This window comes from Fusarium venenatum (assembly GCF_020744135.1).
Source record: "Fusarium venenatum strain MPI-CAGE-CH-0201 chromosome Unknown EDB82scaffold_1, whole genome shotgun sequence".
NCBI lineage: Eukaryota > Fungi > Ascomycota > Sordariomycetes > Hypocreales > Nectriaceae > Fusarium > Fusarium venenatum.
In genome coordinates this window covers 9,964,759-9,992,676 of record NW_027072129.1, presented here as the reverse complement: position 1 = coordinate 9,992,676, position 27,918 = coordinate 9,964,759, and the positions used below count along the sequence as shown (strand labels likewise).

Below are 27,918 nucleotides of genomic sequence, written 5' to 3'. Positions count from 1 at the left end.
TATAGAATGGCTTCCTCCAACAAGGTGTTTTCCCTCGAGGGAAAGGGTCTCAAGCTCGACACTGCTGAGGATATCGAGGCTCACATTGCCCCTCTTCGATCTCAAGATGTCGAGGAGGTTCGCATTTTGGGCAACACCCTAGGTGTTGGCGCCTGTCAGCGCCTGGGTGAGGTTCTCGCGACAAAGAAGAACATTCGTGTATGTATATTTCTTTTCAAACATGTCGTCAGTCAGCTCACACCTTATTCCAGATCGCCAACTTTGCCGACATCTTCACCGGCCGACTTCTGAGCGAAATCCCCGACGCTATCTCCTCCCTCCTGACCTCCGTCCTCAACCTCCCTAAGCTCAACACTGTCAACCTCAACGACAACGCATTCGGCTTAAACGTCCAAGCGCCTCTCGTGGCATTCCTTTCCGCACACGTTCCTCTTCAGCACCTGTACCTGAACAACAACGGCATGGGTCCTCATGCTGGTATTCTTATCGCCGATGCCCTGTCCGAGCTTCACGGCAAGAAGGAGGCCGCCCGAAAGGAAGGAAAGGAGGTTCCCGATCTTGAGACTGTTATTTGCGGTCGCAACCGATTGGAGAACGGAAGTATGACAGCCTGGGCAAAGGCTTACAGCCTGCACAACAAGATCAAGACGATCAAGATGGTTCAGAACGGTATCCGACAGGAGGGTGTCTCTCACCTTCTGACTGAGGGTCTCAGCCACGCTTCTGAGCTCAAGGTTCTCGACTTGCAAGATAATACCTTTACCGTCACTGGCGCCAGAGCCTTGTCTAAGGTCGTTTCTAACTGGGCTTCTATTCAAGAGCTCGGCGTTGGTGACTCTTTGCTGGGACCCAAGGGTGGTATTCTCGTAGCCAACGCTCTAGCTAAGGGCAAGAACAACAAGCTCGAGATCCTGCGACTACAATATAACGAAATCCCTGCCAAGGGTATTAAGGCTTTCGCCACTGCTGTCAAGGACGGTTTGCCCGCCCTGAAGCGCATCGAGATCAACGGCAACATCCTCACTGAGGACGATGAGTCAATCATCGCCCTCCAGGAGCTCCTCGAAGAGCGCAAGGAGAAGTTCGCTGGCGATATCGTTAACGAAGATGACTGGGGTGTTGACGAGCTCGACGAGCTTGAGGAGCCTGACAGCGACGCCGAGGAAGAGGAGGACGAAGAGGAGGAGGATGTCGAGCCCGAGGAGCGTGCTGAGAAACTGGTCAAGGAGGCCGAGGAGGCTCAGGAGGAGCCTGTCATCCCTGTCAAGGACAAGGAGGTGGATGAGTTGGCAAAGAAGCTGGCGAAGACTGAGATCTAGACATGGATATACATGAACTGCACGATGATGACAATTCACTTCACAAGGCTTAAATGGAAATTTGATACCCCCTTTACAACAACCTGGATGAACTGATTGAGCCGGATATAAAACAAAGTAGACTACGGATTGAGAAACCAGATGTCAAGGTTCAGCAATTGAAGAAAAGGCGTATGTGTGTTTTAGATATATAGAATGAGACGCTTCAGTGAGGTCAAATTTTGTATAATGCGTGCCATGAGTAATGAGGCCTGTCAACGATTGGAAAGGTCCAATTGTTTGGAGCAGAGTAGGGAGTAAAATAGTTTGCCAATTGAAAGCTAAAGTTCCTCTAACGCCATCTGATCCGCTTCCCTTAACTTAAAAGCGAGTTTCTTGTGATAATCTCATCCATCCTAATGACCATACAAATAAGTAGTAAATTCCATACATCATCTGGTCGTTCATGCCTTCGTCTCTCATTGCCTTCCTGCGCGTAGAAGCGCGTGCAGCTCATACATCGCCCGAATGGCTAACCCCAGTCTTCGTCTCCTGACTTGGGTGACTTGGATTAAAAAGCAGTGCTGTTCTGTTTCTCAGCATAGTAAAAGTGTTGACCATTTACATGACATCCATCGTGTCCATCTCAGGTGCTCGGAACCCCTGACAGGCGCCATATTGGGATGCCATCGCCAGCAGCTGTTGCTCACGAGCATAGTCGGGACCCATGTAAACCGGGTCGGTAGCTTGAGAGTAGAGTCCATAGGTGCTTCTGGGCTGAGAGTCCCGAGCCTCTCGCTCTCGCTCTCTTCGCATAAGCTCTTCGTAGCCAGAGGCCATGTATGGCTCCATCTCAGGTTCTTGCTGGCTGACCCATCTACCATCATTTGTTTGGACTTGTGTACCGTCCAAGCTCATAACTTGGTGTTGCTGAGACAATCTATCGTAGCGGATGCGGGCTAGTTGCTCCTCGTTCTCAACAGTAGTGCTGCTCCATGCAAGAGCAGGGATATCGCCGCCGTTTCCAGGGGGGCAGATATTCCAAAGCTCGATGAGTCGCTCTTGCTGGGCAGGCTCAGCGACCTTGAAAAGCTGGAGTTGTGAAGGAGTAAGTGTAGCTGGGTTGACGCCATGGTGCATCAGGATGGCTTCGACACTTGGTGCTTGAGTCTGGGGTGGCTCCGAAGATCGACGAGGAATTTCCTGGTGCTGAGCCGCTTGTGCAATATGGGCAGAGTGTGTGTAATGAACGGAGGTGTATATGATAGGCTCAGCAAATTCTGCTTTAGGTGCCTCCTGAGGCACAGGTGCAGGCTCGGGAATCGGGTTAAAGGTCAAGTTGCGAGCCAGGAGAGCAGCAAGCTCATCTTGTGAGTGCATGTCTTGCTGAGAGAATGTCATGGCTGGTTCTCTTTGGTATCTAGAGGTTTGTTAGCCTTTGTCGCGCAATTTTTAGTCGGGGGGGGGGGGATATGATAGGTACCAAGATGGTTGAGTTAAAAGGGAGTGTCGACGTAGCAGTAGTCAGGAGAGAGGGGCACAGTAATTTGTTGTTGTAGATGGAAATATCAGAGCACAGAAGCAGCAGAATCAAACTCCAGGAGATTCTTTGGGGTTTCCTGTGAATATCAGGTCGATGTGTCTGATGCAATACCTGGTTGGGGTGGCGGAAGGGAGCGATATATCGTTGTACGGAGGTGACTCGGGATCATGCGCAAGCGGACAAAGGAAGATGTTCTTGTTCTTTCTTTTTTTATATTTGGCAGCTAAGCTAAGCTTATGGAAAGTAGTAGTCAAAGAAAACTCGACGAGTCTTTCGGAGGAGAAGAGGAATATTTAAAAGGGAGTTCGTCTCTTGTTCTTTGCTCAAAGGACCCTTGGGTTAGGCCTTGACGGGCTTGGAGGGGTTTGTCTAAGGGCGGTGGATCGTTGGGTCGGGTTGCAGGGAGTGCACGGGGTGATATGGTTAACGTTAGTGGGGAGATGAGCACGCCTGAGACGATCTTTTGTGAGGCAGTTTATGCGGTGATTTAGAGAAATTTGAGGCTGGATAAGGGATAGAAAGGCTTCTTTGTATTTGTTCGAATGAAATCAAAAAAGACAAAAGGCTCTGCTGTTGACGTGAAGATTCAAAAATATCTTGAAGTGAATCGCGGGGGGATGTTGCTACCAAAAAAATGATGGAGGGGCAATGGATAAGTGGCGGATGGATGAAACGTGGGACACTGCAGAACCGGCAGAGACAATGACAGTGGCATTCCCAGTGAATTCAGGCACCTTTCCAGGTCATGACGCAGTAAAGACACTTTGGAACCGACTGACAGAGGCACATGATGACCCTTATGACAGCATCAATTTCTACAGTACACCATCTCAACAATTTTATACATTATCTTTCGTTTTGATCTTCGTCTCTTGCAAAACTCTTCATATCATACCTAGTACATCTCTTCCATATCAAGAAAGCATGAATCATATTCACTCGCCTCATTCACGTCTTCACGCAAAAGGATTCTAATTCCAACAGCTTTAACCCATGTCTTATTGACCTGGCGTGACCCAATAAGCCTGTGCCACACGGCGACCGTCACACACTAATTGCTCTGCTATGCTTTAGTTCAACGCTGACATGGTTGTTTCTGCTGCATTTGCGTTCCGTTTCCGAATCATCTGCTTTGACGTGGTTCATTTTATGTGAACTGTGCTGTTCTATTTGTCTCAATCTATAATCGTGGTTCCAGGCAAATCAGGGAAACTCTAGGTGCCATCCATTGATACTCTCTCATCAGGCTTCAAACTAACCGCTAGCCAGCAAAAGCCTACACAGCAAGTGGTTAGTTAGTGGCTCCTCAAGATTCAACAATAAGTAGGTGAACTTTTATTACCTGCCGCCTAACGAGAGAGGCATGCGAACTGAACGACGTGCTCTAGAGTTGGGTCTTGATGCTAACGTTAGGTCCATTTCAGTTTCATTTTGCGTTTTATGACCTTTTGAATATTCACAGAAAGCAAATAATTCGTGGACGCCGTCATAGCATAACCGAATAAGAAAAATATATGACAAAACTTAAGCTGAAACTGTCAACACCACCCAAAACACATGGCATTCCATCGGTTCAATACCGAGACTTGAGGCTAAACTCTCCAGGGATGTGCAGTTCTAGACATTCAAGTCCCTAAACTTCTCCTGCAGGGGAGCAAGCAGATCAATCACTTGGGAGGGAGCTAATGGATCCTTCCACAGCCACTCCCGTCCGTCCTCGTCCTCTACCACATCTGCCGAGGCTGTGCTCTGGTGTGGCGCTCGATCTGTGGCAGCTCATATCTTAACACCTCAGGCATCAATACCCCCAGCCTTGCAGCGTACCGCTTGGTCAACTGCAACACGCAGCTCCAGGCTGCCTAGGTGAAGGAAGCTCCAAGCCAACGCCATCGCAAACATCCCGACAACACAGCTCCCCTCTCCTCGTTACCAATTCCCGCCCGATCCCTTCCCACTGCCGAATTACACTCTATCAAACTGAACAGATAAATCATTCATCATGGTAAGCTAATTAATTACACACTCGACTAAGCAAGCATGCTTGTCGTCATCAAGGCATAGCTTCAAGTGCTGACCTAGCTTGTCTCTTTATATAGACGTCGATAGGCACGGGTTACGATTTGCTCAACTCCATCTTCTCCCCTGATGGACGAAACTTCCAGGTCGAATATGCAGTCAAGGCAGTAGAGAGCGGCGGTACTTCGATCGGCATTCGAGCTAAGGACGGTGTCGTCCTAGCTATTGAAAAGGTCGTCTCATCCAAGCTCCTAAAACCTGGTGCCAACAAGCGCATTGCTACAGTCGATAGCCACGTCGGTGCTGTATGTCCTTGACCTTCTACAACTCCTACGCTCAGCTCTTACTAATCTTATCAGGTATCATCTGGTATGGTTCCCGATGGACGTCACTTCGTCGACCGAGCCCGTGACGAGGCCCAGAGCTGGCGACAGAACTTCAAGACCCCCATTCCCACATCCAATCTTGCCAGCCGCATGGGTGGCTACCTCCAAGCCTACACCATGTACGGATCAGTTCGGCCATTCGGCATCACCGCCATCCTGGGCGGCTACGACACCCCCGAGGATACCCCAGTCGATGGCGAGGTGGGATCAGGACCCAAGGTTGGAGCTGGCGGCAAGGTTATGGGCAAGCACGGTGGACCCTTCCTTTACATGATCGAGCCCAGCGGAATGTACTGGGGTTACTACGGAGCGGCCACAGGCAAGGGCCGACAGGTCGCCAAGGCTGAGCTCGAGAAGCTCGACTTGCCCGCCGGCAACATGTCTCTAGAGGATGCTGTGAAGCAGGCGGCGCGCATCATCTACATTGCGCAGAAGGACAACAAGGACAAGGACTTTGAGCTCGAGATGACCTGGATCAGCGGACCTGATGGTCCTACCAAGGGACGGCATGTCGAGGTGCCAAAGGAGCTGCGGGAAGAGGCTGAGCGATTAGCAAAGGCCGAGGATGAGGATGACGACGACGACGATGACGATGATGATGAGGACGCTAAGGACGACGACAAGATGGAGGATTAGAGAGCGATTGTGTCAAGAACAAAAATTAAGGCACTTGTACTATCATGATGACGAATTCATAGAATTTAATGGTTCATCTGCAGGCTTCCGAACTACTTGCGGGATGCCTGAAGCTCAAACGTGCTGTCTATACGCGAGTGTGTTTATCAGAAAGGAGGGAAAGTCTGCAGGTCCAACAGGTCCAGAAATTTCCTGTACTTTGTAACAAAGGCCAGTCGATTAATTATATTAGTAACATGATGTCTACACATCAATTCACCTCGAACCCTGTGACATAATGCTGCAGTTGATTGCTGCTGATATGTCAGGAAAGTTATTAAGCTCCAAATTGTAGACAGGTTCAGATACATTGTTCTATTTTTATATTCAACTCAAAAGAAACTGTCTATGGGTTTGCTTCTCCATCGACTCATATGTCATTGGCATTATCTATTCACATATATTAAGCCTGGGAGGCTGTGTTTTGAGACCAGTTGTACCAGTCAAGGAAGAAAGACGACTGAGGCTTAGTTTCGCGAAGCACCCAAGTCTCCCATGTTTTGGCGTACACGCCGATCACATCTTTGATATTGTCCTTGTCGGCAGCGAACAGTGCTGACACAACGATGAGACTTGCCGCACTGCAGGCCTTTGCATATGCGTGTGCGTTGTCCTGCCCGACAGCTTCATGGATCTCGAACAATACGCCTAGCAGACCATCTCTATCGGGAATCTCGATCTTCTCGCGGTTGCTGCGAGCCTTCTTCAAAGCCTTTTGGTAGTTGAGGATGATGTCGCATGCGCGGGAAGCAAGAGGCTTCGTGCTGGTGGTGCGCATCAGACTAAGGAGGGGCGGTAGGAGGGGGAAGGCTAGAGGGCTGAGAGGCTCGTTGCGAACGTAGATGTCGAGGAGATCAAGGATGCGGTGCTTGAAGTTAACAACGGACTGCTTGGCCTCCTTCTTCTGCTTCTTGGAGTCGTTTGTTCGGTCCTGGATACGAGGCTTGATGGCTGCGGCAAGCTGCTCGTCGATGGCGAACATTTCAGAGTCGGACATGTCACCCTCTGATTCCGAAGACTCAGCCTCTACGTCCTTGTCTAGGCGGTGGCTATTGAGAAGCTTCTCAAGGGCGTTGTCCAACTCTTCCGGCTTGTCAAACTCGCCATCGTTCTTATCCTCATCTTCACCCTCATCCTCGTCTTCATCTTCGTCTCCGCTTTCATCATTCACCTCGTTGATATCAATGAACTCAACATCCGAGTCAATCTCAATATCCGAGTTATCTTCTTCATCCGCGTCTGTTCCCTCTTCGTCCTCCTCGTCCTCGTCAACTTCCATCTCATCCTCCCCAGTGTTGAACAACTCCTTTTGACCCTTGGTGCTTTCGTTGGATGAGAGGGGTGTAGTCAGGAGCTCCAGGCCACCGGCTGAGATTTGTGGTGTGAAGGCATCGAACACTTGCTGGGAAACTTGACGCATAAGAGATGAGGGTCGTGCGACAAATGATAGCAGAATCTCGACGAGAAACTCTGATGTACCAGCCTCACTCTCAGCAGACTTGCCCTTCTTGAGACGGTCTGAGTACTGAGCAAGATCGTTGAGAACTTCCATAGCATCGGGATCCTCGTTGTACAGTTGGAAGACGGACACAGCATGCAGCATTGCCAGAGCCTGGAAAAGACTCTTCTCGTTGCCATCTGCCGCCTTACGCTTAAGCAGCTTCTGCATTCTTGACATAGCGTTCCGGACGGCCTCGCTAATCTCCTCGGACATTGCCACCGAGTCGGGGTCGATAGCAGACACGGCAAGGCATAGCGTACCGTAGTCTTCGGTTCTTCGGCTGACCTTGGCAAATGAAGACTCGAGGCGAGTTCGGCAAAGCTCGCGAACACCCTCTGTCAGAGAGTCTGCTGGAATATTCTTAGGCTGAGAGTATGCAAGCTGGGAAAGTTCTTGCAGGGCAGCGGAGAAGACCTTTTGTTGGATCTTTCCAGACGTAGTTGAAGCCGAGGCATTGAGGGTTTTTGATAGGTAGTCGACGTAAACTCTGAGGGTGGATGTAGCTTGTGCTGTCTCTTGCTGGTCGATGGTACTAATAGGCTTCTGGATAATACTGATGACCTCTTTGCCAGTCTCCTCGGATACGTTCTGCAGGATATGATCGATCGTCTTGGTGTTGGTTCGTTGGTCGAAGTTATAGGCGCCATTCTGGCCGAGCAGACTGTTCAGAATAGGTAGAAGTGTCGAGGGATGTGTTGAAATTGTTGACTCAATAGACTTGAGGGCCTTAATCGCTGCTCGATGCAGGTATCGATCTTCCTTGGCAGCTTGGTTCATGAGGCAAAGGGCAAGGTTCTTGCTGAACAGGCCCTCAAGATGGTTGGGGAGGCCGACGAGTGCTTCCAACATTTTTTGGAATACCATGAATCCCTTGAACTTCTGGCCCTCGGTGGCGCTTTTGGCAAATAGGGAGTCTTGTACATGTTAGCTGCTGGTGTTAATAAAAAAATGACGTCCAAACTCACCATCCACTACACGAGCCCAGAACTGTTGGAACTCTTCGGCCTTGGACTCTCCTTCCTTGACGTAGTGGGCCAGAAGAATATCCCAAACATAGTGTAACTGAGCGGTCCAGCTTGCCTGCTTGTTCTTCTGTCCACGCTCGGGCTGGTCCTTGGAAAAGTCCTGGAAGCTTTCTCGAAGAACTGCAGCAAGGTCGCCGAAGGACTTCTTGGAAAGAGGATCGTACCAAGGCTTCACCTTAAGGTCAGGGAACCGGGAGAGAGTAACGAGCCAGACAGCCACACCTTCGGGGGTCTTGGCCAGGCTCGCTTCTGCAATCTTCTCCAGAGTGGCTTCGGCCTGCTTCTTGTTCATCTGTTCGATAGCTTGAACGATGACCCAGCCACACTGAGAGCGAAGCCAGACTTTCTTGGTCGCAAGCTTCAGAAGAAGTTCCAGAACTGTATTCCATCTCGAGATGTCGTGGAAAAGAATTCCAGCTTGGGCGAAAGCCATAAGACCGAAAACCTGACCAAAGAAGTGGTCTCGTTCCTCCTGTCCGGGGATATTTCCAATGACCTGAATCTTCTCGTTCAAGATCTCGAGGACGGTGTCGAAGTCGAGGTCCGGGTAATTCGATTCGGCGAGCGCTTTCTCTCCAAACAATTGCCCCAGAATCTCTGTCAATACTAAGCTAAAACCGAGTCTGGAGGCATTTCGACCACTTGCGAGTCCACGGAACAGGCGGCGATCCAGATGCCGTCGCAGAATGGCACTAGAAACGCCCTCTCCATCAGTGCCCAACAAACTGGCAACAATGCAATCGGCTGCCTCAATGCGATCATCGGGGTCTTCGCTGCCTAGCAGCTCATAGAGCTCAGCCTCTCTCTTGCGATCTTCGCCAATTGGTGACTCCACGAAGAGGGCCTTGACGAGGGTCGGCTTGGTCTTGGTCGAGCTCGCGGTCTTGGACTTGGTCTTGTTCTTCTTGCTAGCGCCATTCGTTGACGGATCGGCTTCGTTCTTTGTACGCTTTTGAGGGTTCTGTAGGCCGTTGGCGCCCTCTTTGGCACCGCGCTTTCTTTTGCTGCCCATTTTTAGTTGTGTGGGAGTTGTGAATGATGGAGGCGCAAATTTGCTTGGTTCATCGATCTTTTTCGCGATGCCTACCTCTTGCAGAAAAATTACTGGGATTATGAGATTCTGCCAACTGTCACCGCCAAAAAGTTACTGAACCCCACCAACTGACGTAGTTGTATATCGTAGGATCCAAGAGAAGAATAATTCCTTGTAAAGTAGAGATAGATCATTGTAGGCGTATTTTAAAGCTAGAGGCTATTACTAAGGTTGTTCTCAACTTTTGTGTGTCTAAAAGCTGGCCTATAAGCTCACTAAAGAACCAACAAGGCATTCCCAAAGTTTGAACATCTTAGACTACCCTATGCCAGGCTGTATGACAACGACTCAAAGGATTTCGTGAACGACACAATCGGGATAACAAGGAATTGACAAGTCAAGCTAGCCTCTACTTCAATGTTGATGTTTCACTCTGGTTAAATAGCACAATATTGGCACGTAGCATCTAAGAAATATTCATACCAACGGGCTGGAGATTCAGATCAATTAGACTAGGAATATGATATACACAAAAAATAACGGATGATGCAGCAGATGGCAGATATGGTGGTTTCATCATGATACTTGACAATTGTTTGACAATAGGAGTTTTGCCACGTTCAGGAGTATCTCAAGTCCATTGATAGCAGTCATTTCTCTTCCCCTTAATTACAACCCAAGTTGCAAAAGAAATGTCATGAACAGTGCACTTGTATCATCACTCAACCAACGAACCCCTTATGAGGGTCTTGTCATGTCGTGGAACAGAAATTGTACCCGGTGATAATTATCAAATGTCAGTTTTAGTTTTTTTCAAGCCACGCCTTGTATCGTCGTTCGTGGCTCTGTTACTATTACATGCTATTACCCCGTACCAGGATGGGAGCTCCTATTGCGGAGTTGGGGTTTGGGCATGTGCGTGGTGTCCCTGAGTTTTGACGCTGTACGTGAATCGCAAAAAGTCACCAATAGTATGAATCTCACAGGCAACCGCTGTGCTTTAACGTTTTCCCGATAAAAAGTTTTGACATATAATTTCCGTAGATCGGTCCTTTGGTTGCGGAGCCCTGGCCAAGGCCATGGAGTATACCCGATACCCTCAAGGAAGCGAAAAAGGAAAGCCACCAACGCTGCCGCCGGCGCCTTCACTAACTTGGGGCTTTTCCAGCCACCCAGACCAGGCCTGGTTATTAACGAAACTAGCATGGAAGTTGACGCATGAACGCTGAAGGCTGAAGTGTTGTACGTACTTTGTATGGATGTTACATCCGCTGAACCCAGGCCCTGCAAGTTTCGATGACAGGTTGCTGAGTTGAGGCGAGTTACTACAGTGATTGTGATTGCGCAAGGTGAGATGGTCAGATCTCGTCCAATCCCCATTATTGCGTATCCAACCCTGTTCGATTCGAGACGTTGTTTCGAACAAGAGTTTGCTTTTATCGGGCTAGAGTTTCGCTTATGGCAAAAGGCAGCTGGGACGTTTAGGGAAGCTGTCAGACCCCAGGTCAAATAAGCTAAATTTGATCATGACTACCGACGACAAGGCGAAGCAAACATTGAAATCCAATCTTTACTTTGACCCCTATGCTATTATGGCTGTACTATGTATAATTGACGTTGTTGTGGAAACGGAAGCTTGTAGATCATTCATTATCGTTCAACTTGTACTTGTGCTTACTAGCACAGCACGAGGCTATCAAAGACATCCAAGGGTCCTAGATAGGAGTAACAACACATCAAGATCCACGCGGTCTCTGCGCTGGTAGTAAAGCAGCTCTTACTAACTACAACAACGCACTGGATACAGCCTATGCTGCGTTGCGAGTAGCTGCGTCGAATAGTTGATGATCAAGCCTACTAGACATATTGCGATGCCCACATCGTCTGTAAAAATCTTTGCGCTTGTCGTTATCCGCGACGAAGCTAACGTTTGGATTCGATTGGACCCTGGAATATCCTTTTTCTTGTTACCCCAAACCAAGCTACCCTAGATCTGGAACACGCTCATGAGATGAAACCAGAGAAAAAAAAGAGCTTTGGTCATTTTTAGATCACAGAAGCAAAAACTCGTGACTATACTAGCAGATCATAGCCATGGTCACAATTAGAGTCACGGGGTATACGGATGACATGTATTTCTCAGAAGTCACTATAGGTAATTGTCGTTGACACTATAGGATTCAGACATTGTCAGGCTCCCTTGACTGAGGTTTGGAGACTCAGTCCAAATTCAGTCCTGGGAGCTTGGACTGTGGTCTTTCATTTCCGCCTTTCCGCAATGGCCGTGCTGATGGGCAAAGCGACCTGTAAGCTCAGTGCGTAGTACTATCCGACGTGTTCATCCGTTGGTACGACATAAGGGACCATGTTTGTGCTCAAGCCTCACAAGGGAGGGAAGGGAGATACAGACCCCAGGAGGAAGCTAGGAGAAACAATTTGTGTAGATGATTTAGAGGTGTGCGCATGTGTCAAGTAGCATCATATGCCATGTACAAATTGCACCAGGATTAGGTCATTAATGAAAGACACATGTATAAGATTGTGCAGTGATCTGTTCAAGCCTCTGTTGGAAGACCATGGCGACATGGAATGTTGACTGTTTAAGATATCAATCATGCTACGCATTTCAATTAAGAGCATAAATTAGTCGAGAGATAAGTGATGACATTGTTTAATATCAGTGACGTGTTGAATAGACCTTGAATGGGCGACCAGATACTTGGAAGTGATGGTATGCGGTAGACCGTCATAGCAAGACATATAATATAATGCTGCTATGTCTAAGTCTGAGTTGAGTCTAAGTTAGAAAGTCTAAGAGGTTCTACAGCCTCACTTGGGAGTCAGCGTAACCAACAACCCAGTCCCGGGAAATGAGTATGTTGGCACATGCAGAGGTCATAGTAGACAGAGACGCGAAGACTGGCCGATGCGCGTACCGCACCGTACTACGGTTAGTTACTCAAGCGTAGATCTCCAGAGCAACAGTTTGCCTCTAGGATGGAACTGGAGCTGGGGAGAGCCTGGGTTCAGAAGCGACAAGGACAGGCCAAAGCAAGAAGGAGTCGGTAAAGCCGGAAGAGAAGAGAGAATATTAGAGACAAGAGTTGGCTTGAACTGTTTAAGGAAAAAAGAAACTACATCAAGAGTCGCCAAGTGACACCAATCAAGGGAGAAAGAGGGCGTCTAGAAAGATTAAATAAGCTACTTCTTTTAATTCATCTGACACGTCGAAAGCACCAAAGAAAAAAATTAGAGATGGATCGTAGATTTGATACATACCGTCAGTACTTGGTTCATTAGAGCCTCTCTGGACCCTCCACAATCCCGGCAGTGTGGGTCAGCTAATAAGAGTAGGTAGGGAGTTGAAGACAAGAGTTAAAGTAAGGAGAAGGAGAGCACGTGATATCGCATAACGAACGACATGTTCAACGGGCATGCATTTCGCATGTGGATTCTGTATAAAAAGTAAAGGAAAGCAATGGCCAAGTTGATGGAACTGTATGTAGAATGAATGTTATGCTTGATGCACAGCACGTTCATTGTTACATTCATCAAGTTGCTTAGTTCAAAGAAGTCTTCCAGAATAACCCACCAGCTGAACCAAGATGATGGTTGTAACGTATGATATTACTGAATTTGCTTGGAGTAAATATCAATATTAGTTCAAGATAAATGTTTAGTGACCAACGAATTAACATATTAGAATTTGATATTGATGCACTGATATATCAATTCAACATGTCGTTAATGCCATTATCCTGAGACCCACCAATTTGTCGCGAAGAAACTTCACGTGATGCCGCGTTCGTGATCCACTGAACAAGAAGAACGGGTTGACGCGAGGACGTGTTGGATTTGTTTACTTTGGGAGGCGGGTGCCAATTTATTACCCCACGAATTGGGAACCCACGCCGCAGCAGAACAGAACAGGGTAAGCTTTACGGGTTCAAGTGGGCTAAAGCTGTTTCTCTGTCCTGGTCAATTCTAAAACAAGAATCCTGCACATGGTTATATCAATCACATCACACCATCCATGGCCATTTTGTCATGGAAAGTTTACCCCTCATTCGACAGTCAGAAGACGTTTCGCGCTGAATAGGTCCTGGACGGGCTTCAGGGAATTTTCAGGCCCTGGCTAAAGGGATGGAGGGGGTGACGTGGTGGAGCTCAACTCGTGGTCCATCCCGCATTAGCTGACGAGCCAGGAAACCAAAGAACCCCAATACAGGCCAGCGATTGGCTGTATCTGATAAATTAGTTTTAGATACCATGTACCATGCATGCACTGCAGGTAGCTTAGGTGAGGTTAGCTGCAGCTCACTCTTTGGCGTGGAACGTCTCTCTCGCCTTTCTATGCTATGCTTGCTATGCACGCTGCAATGCATGCAGTAGTTGCAATTCGTCTCTGGGGAGATGGTCAACACTTGACTCTATATAGTAGCAGAGTAAACAGTTCAATCGGTCATAGATAAGAAAATTTCTACTCATAGCCTGCTTTGCAGTCGCGTCTAACTAGTCAGGCAAAAGCTTCTCAATTGAAAGTTTGTGACGCACAACTTGACCACTTTTAGAAGACACGAACCTCTGCAAGGAATGCGATAACTACAAATACAGGCTTTACTCCCAGCGGCAGTACGTGCGCAGCGCCCGTTATTAGGGTCAGTAACAAACGTAACTGACCGTGTGTACCGTAAATGTGGTGACCTGCCAGGTTATAATATAAAACATACACTCATATACCAAACAACCCTTGTGCGATGACGATGTTTTAATCAGAGAAAAAGACGGCCTCGGCCAAGAATGACGTCGAATCTCAGACGGTGCCAGAAGGGGAGATCGGGATTTAAGGTCGTGGATCGACGATATGGCCTACTTGAGACTCTTGGGGCCGTGTCCATTCTGGCCAGGAAGTCCCAGTGAAAGAAGATCAAATACAGGGAGTTTTTCAGGTGCTTACGAAGCTGTCAAGTTTGTTAAATCCCGCTGTCAATGTCAATCAGCGTTCTGTGTCTAGTAGGCCTGTCCATACTCTGTAAACTCAATCAATCAACCGTCAAGAAACTAGGTAAACCTGGTTTTCAGCTGTTGTTATTGTTGATCATGTCCAAAAGATACTTTCATCTTAACGCCACCAAGAACAGGATAAAAATCCCCGACCTTGAACATCTGAATTGAGAGCTAGTTAAGACAACGAAATCGAGATTGGCGATCTTGAAATGCCCGGATGAATAAAGCAAAACCTGCCACTTTTCGGTACGTACGGTACTCCCACTAAGGCGGTTGAGGATAGCTGAACGAATAGATAGCGTGGTGTAGCGCAACCTCTCGTCATCGAAATATCGCTAACAGCACGCCGTTGACTCTAGAGCCTGAGCTGACTCTCTAGTAGAGAGTCTCTAGTGATAGCAAAAACTTCAAAATGCGGGACACTGGGACCAAAGCTTCTGGAGAAGGAGACGAACTCTTGGACGGTTGCTTCACGGAGCCATTAGGCAGTCTATCCGTCTCGCCCGCCCGTCAAGCTAAGACTCTCAATCCAAGGAAGTGAGGCAGAAAATATAACGATTTGCATATCAACTCCACCTGGGATGATGGAGACATGTTCGTAACCGTTGCAGGACTACGGGTATTTCAGGTTGGTTAGTTCAATGGACTGAGTAGCAGGTACCAACTGACAATAATCCTTGGTTTCACATCTATTATATACACTCACAGCCTTATAGAAAAAAAGACAATAATGATTAATTGAACAGGCCTTTGAAACTTGAGATTCGCGTACATACAAATCTGGGCTGACGAGCTGGATGTTTCCGTTTCCGATCCTGATGGATTGATATGGATGCTTGTTGATACGACAAAAGTGACTAGGGTCTTCTGCAAGCTGAGTCGCTGGATCATCATAGTCACAAGGACGGAGCCGCTGCACTTTCCAGGTACGAACAATGCAATGCAATGCGAAGCGAAGCGATGCAACCGAGCGACGCTGACTTGACTGACCTGACTCCCCTAGTTACTGCTCGTCTGGTGGGGGAGAGTGAGGTGAAGTTGAAACTGGAACACAGCTCATTACCCAAAATGGCTCAAAGTAAACATTGATTTTCGAAAAATCGCGTCAGACTCGAGAAAAAAACGCGGTCGACGGTTGGAGCTAACGTCAGTTGGTAGTTTGTTACTGGTGTTTTGTTATCAAGGTTTGGTGTTTCTTTTCCACACCACAACTGAAATCATCATAATAAGCAGCAGATATGTATTCAATATTCAGTATTCATTCTACATTCCATTCTACTACAATATAATATTTAAAAGATTGATACCACAATACAAGTCTCAATCTCAAAATCACGGCAGTTGTCATCAAAAAGCTCCAGTTCTTTCTTCTCCTCTTCCTTCTTCCCTTCTCGCCCCCGCCTAGGGCTACTCCGTAGATGCACCATATGACCCCCATTGACAGGGAGTGACCCTGGTAAACCTTGAAAGAGGTTGCCGCAGTGTCAGCAACAATAGTATCAGCTTGGCAGCGGAGGCAGTGCTTTGAGACGACTGTAGAGGGACGCCCACAGCCGGACTAACTGCAGTTGACCTAACGATAATGGATATCGCATCAGTGCTTTTTTGTTTCGAGAGGAGGGGAAAAGGACCAGGCTAAGCCATGCGGTTCCCGGCAATTGAGTCAGCCTAGACTGAGTAGCTAAAACCTCGAGGTTGGTGGGCTTTCTTTGTTTCTGTCAATTGATCAGTCAGTCTGTGGCTTGGATAGGATCGTATAGGGTCAAAGTCAATTACCTATTAGTAGGTCAGCATGTCAAAGAAGAGGGGTAAAATATGTCCAAAAGCAACAAAGAATCAGCTTGGCTGGCGGACTGTTCTTTGGTGTGCGGCGTCCCCAAGAAGCAAAGGATGTTCGATCGTCCCGCTGAGGGCCACAGACAAGAGCCATAGCGCTCGGGGTTTGAATGCCGAGGAAGAGAGTCAAGTTGTTGTTGTTGCGTACAAAAATGGATCAATCATGATACACTTACCCGTACAGACACTCTCTCACACGTAGACAAGGCTGGCTGTGGACAAGGGTAATATGCGGAGTATCAATAAACAGGTTAACAAGTTCAGTTCGTCATATCGAGCTTCTACCTTGCCATTGGACAGCTCTCAAGTCTTTGGATGTAAGAGGAATTGGTGAGTGCTGACCTTGGCGTCCGACACCCCGCGCGAATATCCGTTTAGTGATTGATGTTTTATCTGGAGTTATTCATCAATTCCTTATCTTGGTAGGTAACATTGACTGTTACCCCAGGACGAGAACTATTGTTAGAGAATGCCGTCGATCGACCGACCGACATGCATCTATTCAAAACCTGTACCCCGGAACGAAACGCCTCCCGCAGGAATTCAAGGGTCCGGTCCCTTGGCCACCACTCTCTTTGATGATCCTCTTTCACCGTACCAGAGTTTCCAGTTAATACCGATACAGAAGGTTTCAGTCAAGGGCCTTGCATTCCTCACCCTGTTGTGTATGTGCACGTGGGGATGGCCATTGAAGAAGCAGAGTCAAATACCAGTCATGGAAAGCTTAGAAGCTGTTATTCCATATCTACAGCGGCTGGTTTGATTTTGCTTTTGGGAAGCGGCTCTGAGGGTTTGCCACACTCTATATATGTTGATGGATGGATGGTTGGATGATCTACAAACTGCATCTGAACCTATTGATCGTTTCGCCTATCATACGCGAGCTGCAAGCCATTGAATTGATGATCTATCTAAAGATTTCTGAATGCATATGGGTACCGGAATATGCGCAAGATCACATATGTAGTCCAACTCATCCAAGTCGGTAATGTAGGTTGATGAAGCGAACCGCGATATCCATCCAAGCGATTACAGACAGCTAAGCTTCTAATACAAGGCGGCATGAACTCTTCGGTTCTCTACGCACGCCCCTCCTCGGTTATTGTCCACTCGAGTCCTCGTCGCTTGTCGCCAGCTGCTCCAATATGGACACTAGCATCGGACTAGACATGGGTTGGATCTTGCTTCTGACCCAACAACGCTGCGTAAATTGAAAATCCCAGCGTAACCTTGCACAAACCGAACAATGCCTTGCATTGCATCCGGTCAGGACAGGAACCATAGTTATGTCATCGCTTTACAGTACCTGCCAATGTTGGCAACTGCTGTATAGGTATTCACATATTGGGGACAACTCAACCACTGCGATTCAATCAACTCTTTCCAAGAATGCGGATGTCATCCGTCATCGAGTCAAAAAAGTCCAGACCTGCTCTATTGAGTTTGAGTCTTATGAATCGTCAATCGCAATTGTCATTCGTTGTGCTGACCTCGACTGTGGGACCGCTGTGTTTCTGAACCAGGGCCCTAGTGCAAGAGTGCTACTGTCTCACGACCACCAGAAAAGGACCCTGAATTTTTCCTCTTAGAGAGGAGCAGGTCTCCATCCTTTGTCTACCTGGCTACACTCGAATTGAAGCTGTGAGCGGGCATGCACGAGCTCTAACCATTGTCCTGGATTCAGTGACAAAGATTTCCGAATTTCAGCTATTGGTCTTCTTTGCAGGGACATGCTCTTCAGCAACCGGGGTCTCGACCTTGAAGAGGCGTCTTTCTGGTGAGCTTTCAGCCGACGCCGGCGGCTTCAGAGTTGTGAGGAACCCCGAAGCCAGACCAGGAACAGGGCCCATAAGCCATTGAACTGACTGACGACGACTGGACTGGACTGGACTGGGGCCAAAACCCACCCGAGAGTCGCCGAGGCTTAACTTATACGCACGCAGTACAGCACTCTGTACATGCGTACTACTGCACTAGATATCAATATGTTCCTGAAGAATAAAGAATTGGCATAAGCTTAGACCAGGTATTGAAACGGCGAGGCAAGCGGGCAAGGCTAGTCAGGTCAAAGTTCAATTCGACCAGGGTCTCGAGGGAACTGTTACAGCAGATGAGGCAGTTATCCCAAACAACAAAGAACCGGTTTTGGCTGTTGGCAGTTACAGTGACCGTGACCTTGGACCAGATCCTAGCTGGGCTAACGTCATTCTCCCCTAAGCTCTGGTTCATATCAGCAATCAGATCACTTACAGTACTCTACACAGTTCTTGAGCTCCATTGACTCCCAGAAGCACGGTTGACATTTGTTGACTTTCATTGGAAATGCATGTACCCGGGAACCACAACATTTTGTACATATGCTATTCCCAGCGTAGAACAAAGGCCCGGCACCAAAAAAGGTAGGCAACGTTTTGACATTTGAACTGGAGCAAACTAAATGGGGACAGTTGGAGCCTTTTACCTATTTTTTTTCTGTCTCTGTCTCAAAAAGAGGAGACTATTTGATAACGAACAAGATCAATACGGATGTTTGGCAACGAATTAAGGAAATTATTATGTATTTAACTCGAGGGAGGGAGATTTAGAGACGCAGGGAGAGATAGAGCGATATACTATATCGGAAAGATGAAGCCGTACCGTACCCGACAATCACTCTTTGATCATTTTTGGGATTGACCCAACTAGATCGACTCTGTCTCCAATCTTTTTAACCAAGACTCTAGTCAAGTCTATTTGTTTTCTGTCTCAACCATTCGCAGAGACATCCCGCAATTCCGAACTTTGGCGGCCAACAAGCATCGAGCGTCTTAGACAGAGGCGTTGGCGACTTCTTTGTTCATGGACGTATCCTGGTTATTACTGCTGGGTAACGCCACTACGGGCGCCCTTATTAGTGGCATCTGGCCACAGCGGAGAGACCGTCCGCGTCTTGTCTAAGAAAGAAGAGCTGGCTGACAGGCAATTGACGTGACTTGGCTTATTATTGTTTAAACATTTTGACAGACAAGTCACTTGTCCAATCCCGGAGCGACGGTGGATTTCTGGACGAGTCAAGCCACAGCAAACCATGGCAGACTCGATGAATTACACTCGAGTGTTCAGTTTGTGATTGGGAGGCTTGAAATGGACTCCGGATTAAGAGAGAGGTCACAAGAGGTCACAAGAATTCTTAGTCTGGCTGGTATGTATGTTCGGGAATAGTACAGTGGCAGTATGGCAATCAATTACTAGGTTTGATGAGATATCGAAATGTTGTCAATGCTTATTCATAACCGTATATCTGCAATATAAACAAATTGCAGATTAACCCTTCAGCGCAAAAGAAAGCAACAAACGCCGCCCCATGGTTGGTGAACCCTTTTTAGTGGCTTTAATGTGGATTAGCTGATTGTTATTTCGAGAATGATTCTCTTTGACTGCAGGGTGAATGGAGTCGTGAAGCTTCTTTGTTATTGTTGTTCAACGCTTGCCTTGCGCTTGGCCACGGTATCCATGCTTTGGGATCGTCTTCTAGAGCATCCATCGCATGTTCTATTCTCGTGATATCTCATTTCCGACGTCGTCTTCAAACTTGATGTTACTGGGACGACGCTTACCAGGTCATGGATTGATCGTCAATTCATGATGGAGCCGTTAGGATTTAATATGCGTCGCGGGACGGGAAGACGCATCGCTTCGCACCTCAGACCTAGTATCGCTACAGTAAATTATATGTTGAATGCCCTCACCGCTTCTTAATTCATAGCTATGATGTAACCTGGTTGGTCGGTGCATTGAGAGAAGAAAGACGCATTAAGTAATTTGTGTAAGAGACGAGACATGTACAATAGTTATTCTAGTTATCCATTGGATGCTGATGATTGTGTCAAGGCTGAACCTGAACCAGAAGCAGACGCAGAACAAGGGGGAGGAATTACCCTAAAAGGAATAGGTGTTGAAATAAACGGTCGATCATTCACGCAACGAGATCAGGTTTTGATGATGATGTCTGTCTGTGCTAAATCGAGATCATGAACAAAGACGATGAAATGTTGGATGTATCTCCAAGATTTGGATGTACACATTTGGGATACGAGTTCAAGACAAAGGTAAAGACAAAGACTAAAAGATGGCATTCTATAATTATCATGATATGTTGGCTAACAGAGCACCGACAAATGCGTATTCTTGTGATGGCTAGTAAACTGTATATAGAATTTAGGCTTTTGTCTGCCGTTGTGTTCTTTATGCGAACGGTATATTTTACAAGGCATATCTTGAGTTTGAAAGCTGGGCTGATGTTTAAATGTTCATGTCAGTGCGCGACCATGCTGACTTGGCTCTAGAAGCAAAAGTATTATTACCTAGAAGCCGGGAATGGATGCCATTGATCAAGATCCATGTATACAATTAGATCATTTCCAATAATGAATAAAAGTAAACAAACCTGCTAAGTAAAGTAGTAGTTCTGGTAAAGTATGGAGAATGGACCAAGACCAAGTTTGATGCAAAACATCCAAATCCGAACTGCATATCATTCAATTCAAGGCACAGACTTTACACAAATAGCATAGCTTAAACCAAGGCACAGGAGAGCACAGCACAACATAGCACAGCACAATACAGTACCGAATAATGGACTGCCCTGGATAGAACCTATTAAGCGCCAGACACGGAAACCCTTCCAGGACAGCTTGCAAGGATGGCCCACCTCCGCTGAGCAACCGCCCGCCATGCTCCGGGGCGACGTCCATTCAACAAGCGATACAGGGCCTGGTAAGTGGAGAGAAGGAGACTGGCGTGAGCTGTGGTTTGCTTCACCTTTTGCTTTCCAAGCCAGGGCCGTTGCTTTGCTAGCTAAGAGCTGGATCTGTCTGTGCCTTGTGCCTTGTGCCTTGTGCCTTGACGGGTCGGGGATGTAGAGTGTGAGTGTGAGCGTGAGGCCCTGAAAGTGAGGTACCTCCAAAAAAAGAGGGCACCCGCAAATGTGGGACTGTTAGACTGCCCAGGAACTAAACCTGCACGCCCCCTGCCTGCCTTTCTTTCTACTTCACACGCCTACTGACCCAAAGCTCACTTACCTTACCCGTCAGGTCCATCAGTGGGCGTGCAATTCTCTTCCACTAAACTCCACTGTAAGTCGGTGCTCCCCAGCGACCCCCAGGGCCCCAGTACAGGTCCCAAATCACCCCTAACAACCTTGGTGGGATCGCCTGGGAAGAAAAAACCTCCAACCGGGACGGGTTTTGCCTTGACTGGGCTTGAGTGAATCCATTCAAAAGGCTTCTGCTCCCGCATTCACATCTTCCCTCTCCCACTCCATCCCGTCCCGACAACTTCTCCCAAAGGAAAGAAATTACGGTTACAGTTACGGTTACGGTTAGCCATCGTTTTTTTACATCTCCAATTAGACAAACTATCTCTCCATTCGCTTTACCACTCAACTACTTCGCACTCGACACCCACCAAGGAACTTCGATTCAAAGGAAAGAGAAAAGAAAAAAAGAAGGCGTATTAAAGGAAGATAAAAAAGAGGGGAAATTCAATTCTTGTTCTTTTTGTCTCGGTGTGCTCGTATAGTCTTACAGTACTCAGAGTAACCTTATCTCTCTCTTTGTCTTCCCTTTTCCTGTCCTGTTCCGACTTTGGTACTGGACTGTGCGTATTTCTTCTGCCTTGTGCGATTCAGTCCTGCGCCATCCGCCCAGCAACCAGCCGCCCCCTGGTCAATTTGGCACCCGGCTCTGGTCTACTCTCGTCTTCGATCCAAACCCAGCCTTTCATCTCGATCCCTCTCGAGATAGAAACTGAACTGAGACGTCGACGTCTTTTCGACTCAACTTATCGTGTTTTAACGACTCCTTTAAATCGTCGATTCACGATTCAGTCCCTGTCGAGTCTCGTTCGTCCATCCTTCAAATGTCCTTCGAACGATTATAACGACCGACCACCACGATATCGTCGACCCCGCCGCGAGCCAATCTCCCATCCACCCTCTAGCCCTTGGTTCGATAGCCACTCGATTTTATTACACACGATACGATACGATCCAATATTCTTGACATCAATCAAGGATTTTACTCAGACGCTCGTTCGATAGCATTATAGAGGTGTTACTGCAGCATTGACTTACTGCAGAACTACCTCTTCACTCCTCCGTCGCCGTGTGTTCAATATTCAATATCTCTTAGTAGCCGACGTGCCTCGACAGAGCTCGACTCAACTCGAGTTCCCTCGAATCGTCCCGCTGCTTCATCTCCATCACCATAATGGAAGCTTCCTCTCCTTTAGCGGCGCTGCATCGCCCGTCGATGTTTCCTAGCTGGGGTAGCAGAGACATCTTTCGCGGACACCCTCACTATGCGACGTCGTCCGTTACATCTGCCAGCATGAGTCTGCGTGAGCAAATGCACAAGCATTCTAACGGCGACTACTTCAACGTCAAGGACGCTCGTGCCTCGCCTGCTACAAGCCTGGCTGCTGACATCTCCCAGAACTTCCGACTTGACAGTGACTCAAGGTTTGTTCTATTGCTTAGTACTTGGTTTAAAAGCGTCTTGAATTAACATACTTCCAGTCCCAAGTTCCACACTCCTCGAAGAGCACTCTTCACTGCTGGCATGGTGCGCAGCTTCCAAGATCGAGGTGAGAACGGTTGACAACAGTCCAGAACACAGAATATGGCAGCTAACTGGCATGTTTAAGTAGATTCCCTAACAACCCCCCCTTTGCCGACATCATCACCCGCTCAATTGGCTGAGCTCAAGGAGTTGATGGAGATCTCTCCCCTGCCTCACAAGGCCCCTTTCTTCACCCAATTCGAGATTACATCTCCAACTCCCGGCTCTACACCAGCCGCTGACGATGAAATGGTGCTTGATTCGCCGGCTCCCATCTCTCGGCAGTCTTCCTTGGAACCACCCAAGCCCATCATAGCTGAGTCAGTCTCATATTCCCACATTCCTCATCCCACACCAACTGACGTCGATCAGAAACCGCAAAATAGCTATGCCTCGACGACCTTCCCTAACACGGATGAAGGGTTTTAGTACTTCGGCGGTACCGAACCGTCAGGCTGACGCTGTTGACGCAACTCCCTTTCGCTTTAGTGCTGGCGGATCTCGTCTCAACCACACCAGCTCCAACCTGTCTCTAAGTGAATGCTTCGAGACAGCGTCACCGCCCCAGGAGCGCAGGCCCGTATCCGCCAACAGCCCCTGCCCCGGTATGCCTGCTGGCCGTGCTAGACCCCAGTTTCTCAACTTCAACGCTTGCTCTCGCAATAATGCCTCTCCTTCCATGAACGCGCATTCCCGCCGACAGTCCAATCCCTTTCTCAGGAATCGCAAGCAGTTCCGTCGATCGTTGAGCATGTTCGAGCATCCTGCTGACGTCATGAAGAGCAACTCAGATGGAGAGGAGACACCCTCACCTGCGCTTCAATCGGTCATGGATGTGGAGGAGGCTCAAGAACCCGTCCTCCCCCATTTCCTCCTTGAAGACCCTACTGATACCATTCCTCGTATCAGTCGCGAGACCCTCGTCGATGTCTTGGACGGCAAGTACAGCTCTCACTTCGACCAGAAGATCGTGATTGACTGCCGTTTTGAGTACGAGTATGAGGGTGGTCACATTGATGGTGCTGTCAACTACAATGACAAGGACCTACTTACAAACCAGCTCTTCCAGACTCCCATGGATGGACGAACTCTTCTCATCTTCCACTGCGAGTACTCGGCCCACCGTGCCCCCCTTATGGCTCGCCATGTTCGCTCTGAGGATCGCACCGTGAATGCTGAGCACTACCCCAAGCTTACGTATCCTGAAGTCTACATCCTAGACGGCGGATACTCTGGTTTCTTCACCGAGCACCGTGGTCGATGCTATCCCCAAGAATACGTTGAGATGTCAGATGAGGCTCACCAGCGCACATGTGAACGCGAAATGGGTCGATTGAAATCTCGCAAGGGCCTTAGCCGAGCCGCTACTTTTGCCTTTGGTCAACGCGAGCGTAGTGTGGAAGAGTCGCCTACTGCCCCCAGCAGACCTAGCTCACGGCACCCTCATCTCCATGCATCTATTTCCCGCCTTGGTGCCTCCCCAATCACGCGCCGTATGGCCTCATACTAGACGTACTGATCTTTACGACTTGGTCTTTGTGATGCACGTGGTAGAGCCCGACTCTATTGGTGCTGGTTTCACCTTGTCCGCTCTCTCAGGTCTCGGTCATTTTAATCTTTCGCCTTCTACCAATGATGCCTGTTTGGTTCGATAACCTGACTTGCAACTAATCATTACTACGATAATCACCCTCATGCTCATATCTACACCACGACCGCAACGACTTCGATATTAGATCTTTACTACGAGTTCTCGCTCACCGATTAACCTTTCCCTTTCTCTTTATGTTTTACACGCTTACGTTTATGGTTCATCGATGGAACCTCATTCACAAGGGAGCCAACATCCTCCCCATTCTGCATTCGGGCGCGCATTCTTCTTTATCTTTCTCTTTTCACTCATCATCATGCATCTGACTTGGCGATTTCCGGAATTGCATTTTTGGCTTCTAATACATGTCTCGGGAACAAGCATTTCCTTACGACTGTGGCTCTGTTCGCAATAGACATTTCGATACCAGGTGTCTCGGCCTTTCAATACCTTCATTTGGGGAAATCAGGAAAAATACCCCTATCTGGAGAAGTCCATTGATTGCCGGGCACAACCCGACTTGCATCTGTCACTGGGTACTCTATTCCACAGCATTTTTGATACCAGCATCCTCAACTTCACGTATACATCACACCCTACAAACGTTCATACGCGCATATTGTCGCACCTATACCCACCCAAACCCGACGGAACCGGGATTGGTTAACCTTTTCCTTTGTTCATTACTACATATTCAAACAATCACTTCCTGAAAACAGTACTCAGGAGGTTGGAAAAACTACATAACAACCCTCAGACCTGTATCTGTATTCTTTTCCTTTGTCCATACATACATAAACAGGCACAGGTCATATTGGTTTTGGCAGTATCATGGAAGATTGGTACTGCTGTACTTTTTCTGTAGGACTAGCTGGTGGAACGCATCCGCCTTATGGCAGGCAGGCGAAAGATGGTTTTGCTATTTGTACATATTATTACATTGCCTTATGGGGGACATGCCCTGGCTAGTAGATACCTACAGATGAGGGAAAAAACAGTTAAAAGTTAAAATTATTAAACTGCTGCTCCTCAACGGTGACTGACCATGATGGCCAATCTAGTAAGTAATAGGTTCAGTCGCAAGTTTACCATGGATGATGATCAACATCATAGTGGAAACGACTCAAAGACAAGCCATTTGGGTGAAGCATAAACCTAAGTGTTGGTTTGGGCAATGTATGGGTTGACAGCATTTCTTACAGTTCTCTCGCAGTTGTCTCTTTCTTGTTGCAACATTGGGATCATGCTGTTATATCACCTTTTGAAGATGGCATAGTTCTTCTGCTTTGACACGGTATATGTGTGATTCTGGTCTTAATTCCAACCTCAATTGATCTATGATCCATAAACCAGTACGTCTAAAAGTGTGAGCTTGGGATACAGAAAACAAATGGCCTCAGAGCCGGTCCAATACGACATAAAATGACTAAATGACCTTGTGAAAACTCCTTTTCATCAAACGCCGCCCATGCCTCCAGTATAGTATACAAAAATCAAATTGTATTAAGCAGTCGTTTCATCGCCGTCTTGAAGAGTGAAATCCCATTCCTTGAACGCCTCGCGGAACGCCTCCACGTCCTTGGTCTCCTCCTCAACAGTCTGCTCACAGCCCTTCCATGAAAGGCGGTTCTCGAGATTGAGAAGCTTGGCTACCACTCGTCGACCGAACTGGAGATCGAAATGCTTGTCTGGGGGCAGAGGCATGACGAGGGACTTGCCCTTAATACGCTCCTCACCATCATCTGCCCACAACCACACACGGAAGAAGTCGCCGCCAGATTCAGCTTGTTGCTCGAGAGTCAGGTCTTGTGCCTTGAAAGCTGGGCAGGACTGGTTCTCTGCTTCGACTTTGAAAGCAGCTTCCGCTAGACCCTTGTGGATGAGCTCGGCAGGTAAGGGCATCAGTTGCCAAATCAGATGGACGTTACGTTCACGGCTGATCTCCCAAGTGACGACGCCAAGTTTGTGGGAGCTCTTGGCAGCAATCATGGCCTGGATAGCTTCGCGGAAGCAGTTCATCTCTTTATAGGTCTTGGCAGCCTCGCCGTTTGGATCCGCGACTGGTCCAATGCTGGGGATGGTCGGATTGTGTGGTAATGGAATGATGATCAAGTGACCTGGGAAATCAAGGCCTTGTTCGGTAAAGGTCGTAGACGTAGGCAAGGGGCCTTTGGCTGTTGAGATGTAGGCGTCGTCACCAATGCTGCAACACATGTGCGAAGATAAGTTGGGGTTGGAGAGACAAAAGTAGCATCTATCGGGACCTGGAGGGGGTGATCGATGGCGTTGCTTCTGGCGCCGGCCCCTGTGTCCCCTCTCGTGCTCGTCACCACCATACCGGTTGTAAGTGTCCTCCTTAGGGGCACGTTTCTTGGTCTTGGGGTTAAATGGCGATGCTGTGGCGCCGACGGGTACTGATGCGTCTCCTTTATTGAGGCTGAATGCATACAGAGACTTTGCTTTAGCCTCATTGCCATATGGGGCCATTGAAATGAATCGCGTGACGCAAGTGTTGTCGGTCTCCTTCTCGATAGGATGCACAAACGCTTCTCGCTCATAGAAGTAGCCTTCAGGAGAGGATGTTAAATGATATCGTGGTTTAAGTGCTGCGCATAGCTCCGCGACCGAGTCTGAGACAGCCAAGGACGCTTGGTTTGTAGGATCAAGCGCAACTTGAGAACCAGTCCAGACACCCGCTGGCCATGTCGAAGTCAAGAGAATATCAGCGCTGTTGGCACCGCGCAGGCTCTTAGCATCGTCGACTGTGTGAAATGGTAGGTGCTGTTCTTTAGACTGGCCTGCAATGAGGTTCGTGTCTAATTGACCACCGAGAGCGACGATTCGCACACCGTCAGACGTCTTAGTAATGCTCCGCTTGCCGAGAAAATGTAGATTCTCGCAAATTTCCTCTTCGGCCTCGACCTTTGCGGCGATGCGTGGGGGCAAATGATGAGTTCCCATGGTGAAGTAAGTCGGCAGAGGGACTTGAAGGGTTCCATCGAGAAGCGCAGTAACCGAATCGTTATCTTGTGTTGCGCTGAAGACGTCGCCAGTAAGAATGGCCATGGAGAAGCTGTTCTTTGAATGAAGGGTAGCTAGCTTCTTGAATGCTGGCTCAAGCTGGCCATTGAGGCTGCCCAAGACGATACTGGATAAAATTTGTTAGATCATGAGCTGCAAGTGAAGATTCAAAGCATCACTCACATTTTAGGTGCAGCCATATTGGCGGTTGTTGTGACAAGAAATGGCCTAGACTTCTCACGATAACTTCTAAGTGAAGGGAATGTGAATGAAAGAAGCTATGATGAAAGTGTATGAAGAGCGCGTTGGAGTTCTATAATAGATAAGAGAATGCGGCGCGAGTATGATTGGCCAATATGGGGCTCCATGCATTAGCGCCGCCTTATC

At 48.0% G+C, this 27,918-nt stretch overlaps 6 protein-coding genes across 6 annotated transcripts; 3 read left to right on the top strand and 3 right to left on the bottom strand.

Moving 5' to 3' along the window:
• Positions 1–6: 6 nt before the first annotated feature.
• Positions 7–1,319, top strand: EDB82DRAFT_544072 (uncharacterized protein; the record flags this gene model as incomplete). The annotated part of the gene is made up of 2 exons (XM_065609394.1): positions 7–198; positions 252–1,319. 2 exons carry the CDS (start codon positions 7–9, stop codon positions 1,317–1,319), a joined length of 1,260 nt encoding a protein of 419 aa, XP_065465933.1.
• A 300-nt stretch (positions 1,320–1,619) lies between these two features.
• Positions 1,620–3,016, bottom strand: EDB82DRAFT_105350 (uncharacterized protein). Its single transcript, XM_025735998.2, has 2 exons — positions 2,782–3,016; positions 1,620–2,718 (listed from the first exon to the last, which is right to left on the bottom strand). Exon 2 carries the CDS (start codon positions 2,697–2,699, stop codon positions 1,920–1,922), a length of 780 nt encoding a protein of 259 aa, XP_025587944.1. The 5' UTR covers positions 2,700–2,718; positions 2,782–3,016; the 3' UTR covers positions 1,620–1,919.
• A 1,824-nt stretch (positions 3,017–4,840) lies between these two features.
• EDB82DRAFT_472724 (nucleophile aminohydrolase) lies at positions 4,841–5,879 on the top strand (the record flags this gene model as incomplete). Its single annotated transcript, XM_025736009.1, has 3 exons — positions 4,841–4,843; positions 4,938–5,162; positions 5,217–5,879. 3 exons carry the CDS (start codon positions 4,841–4,843, stop codon positions 5,877–5,879), a joined length of 891 nt encoding a protein of 296 aa, XP_025587945.1.
• Positions 5,880–6,206: 327 nt separating this feature from the next.
• Positions 6,207–9,511, bottom strand: EDB82DRAFT_572839 (DNA polymerase phi-domain-containing protein). The gene is made up of 2 exons (XM_025736020.2): positions 8,385–9,511; positions 6,207–8,333 (listed from the first exon to the last, which is right to left on the bottom strand). The coding sequence occupies exons 1-2, from the start codon at positions 9,454–9,456 to the stop codon at positions 6,322–6,324; spliced, it is 3,084 nt and encodes a 1,027-aa protein (XP_025587946.1). The 5' UTR covers positions 9,457–9,511; the 3' UTR covers positions 6,207–6,321.
• A 13,057-nt stretch (positions 9,512–22,568) lies between these two features.
• On the top strand, positions 22,569–24,574 carry EDB82DRAFT_544067 (uncharacterized protein; the record flags this gene model as incomplete). The annotated part of the gene is made up of 5 exons (XM_065609393.1): positions 22,569–22,819; positions 22,877–22,944; positions 23,008–23,239; positions 23,292–24,304; positions 24,345–24,574. The coding sequence occupies 5 exons, from the start codon at positions 22,569–22,571 to the stop codon at positions 24,572–24,574; spliced, it is 1,794 nt and encodes a 597-aa protein (XP_065465932.1).
• A 1,058-nt stretch (positions 24,575–25,632) lies between these two features.
• EDB82DRAFT_458554 (CwfJ C-terminus 2-domain-containing protein-like protein) lies at positions 25,633–27,810 on the bottom strand. The gene is made up of 2 exons (XM_025736054.2): positions 27,715–27,810; positions 25,633–27,658 (listed from the first exon to the last, which is right to left on the bottom strand). Exons 1-2 carry the CDS (start codon positions 27,729–27,731, stop codon positions 26,014–26,016), a joined length of 1,662 nt encoding a protein of 553 aa, XP_025587949.1. The 5' UTR covers positions 27,732–27,810; the 3' UTR covers positions 25,633–26,013.
• Between the last annotated feature and the right edge of the window lie 108 nt (positions 27,811–27,918).

Excerpts from the sequence above, each read along its gene's own strand:
- EDB82DRAFT_572839 (XM_025736020.2), bottom strand. The coding sequence starts at position 9,456 with ATGGGCAGCAAAAGAAAGCGCGGTGCCAAAGAGGGCGCCAACGGCCTA. Across the intron at positions 8,334-8,384 it reads CTGGGCTCGTGTAGTGGATG|ACTCCCTATTTGCCAAAAGC; the intron begins GTGAGTTTGGAC and ends AACATGTACAAG.
- EDB82DRAFT_105350 (XM_025735998.2), bottom strand. The coding sequence starts at position 2,699 with ATGACATTCTCTCAGCAAGACATGCACTCACAAGATGAGCTTGCTGCT.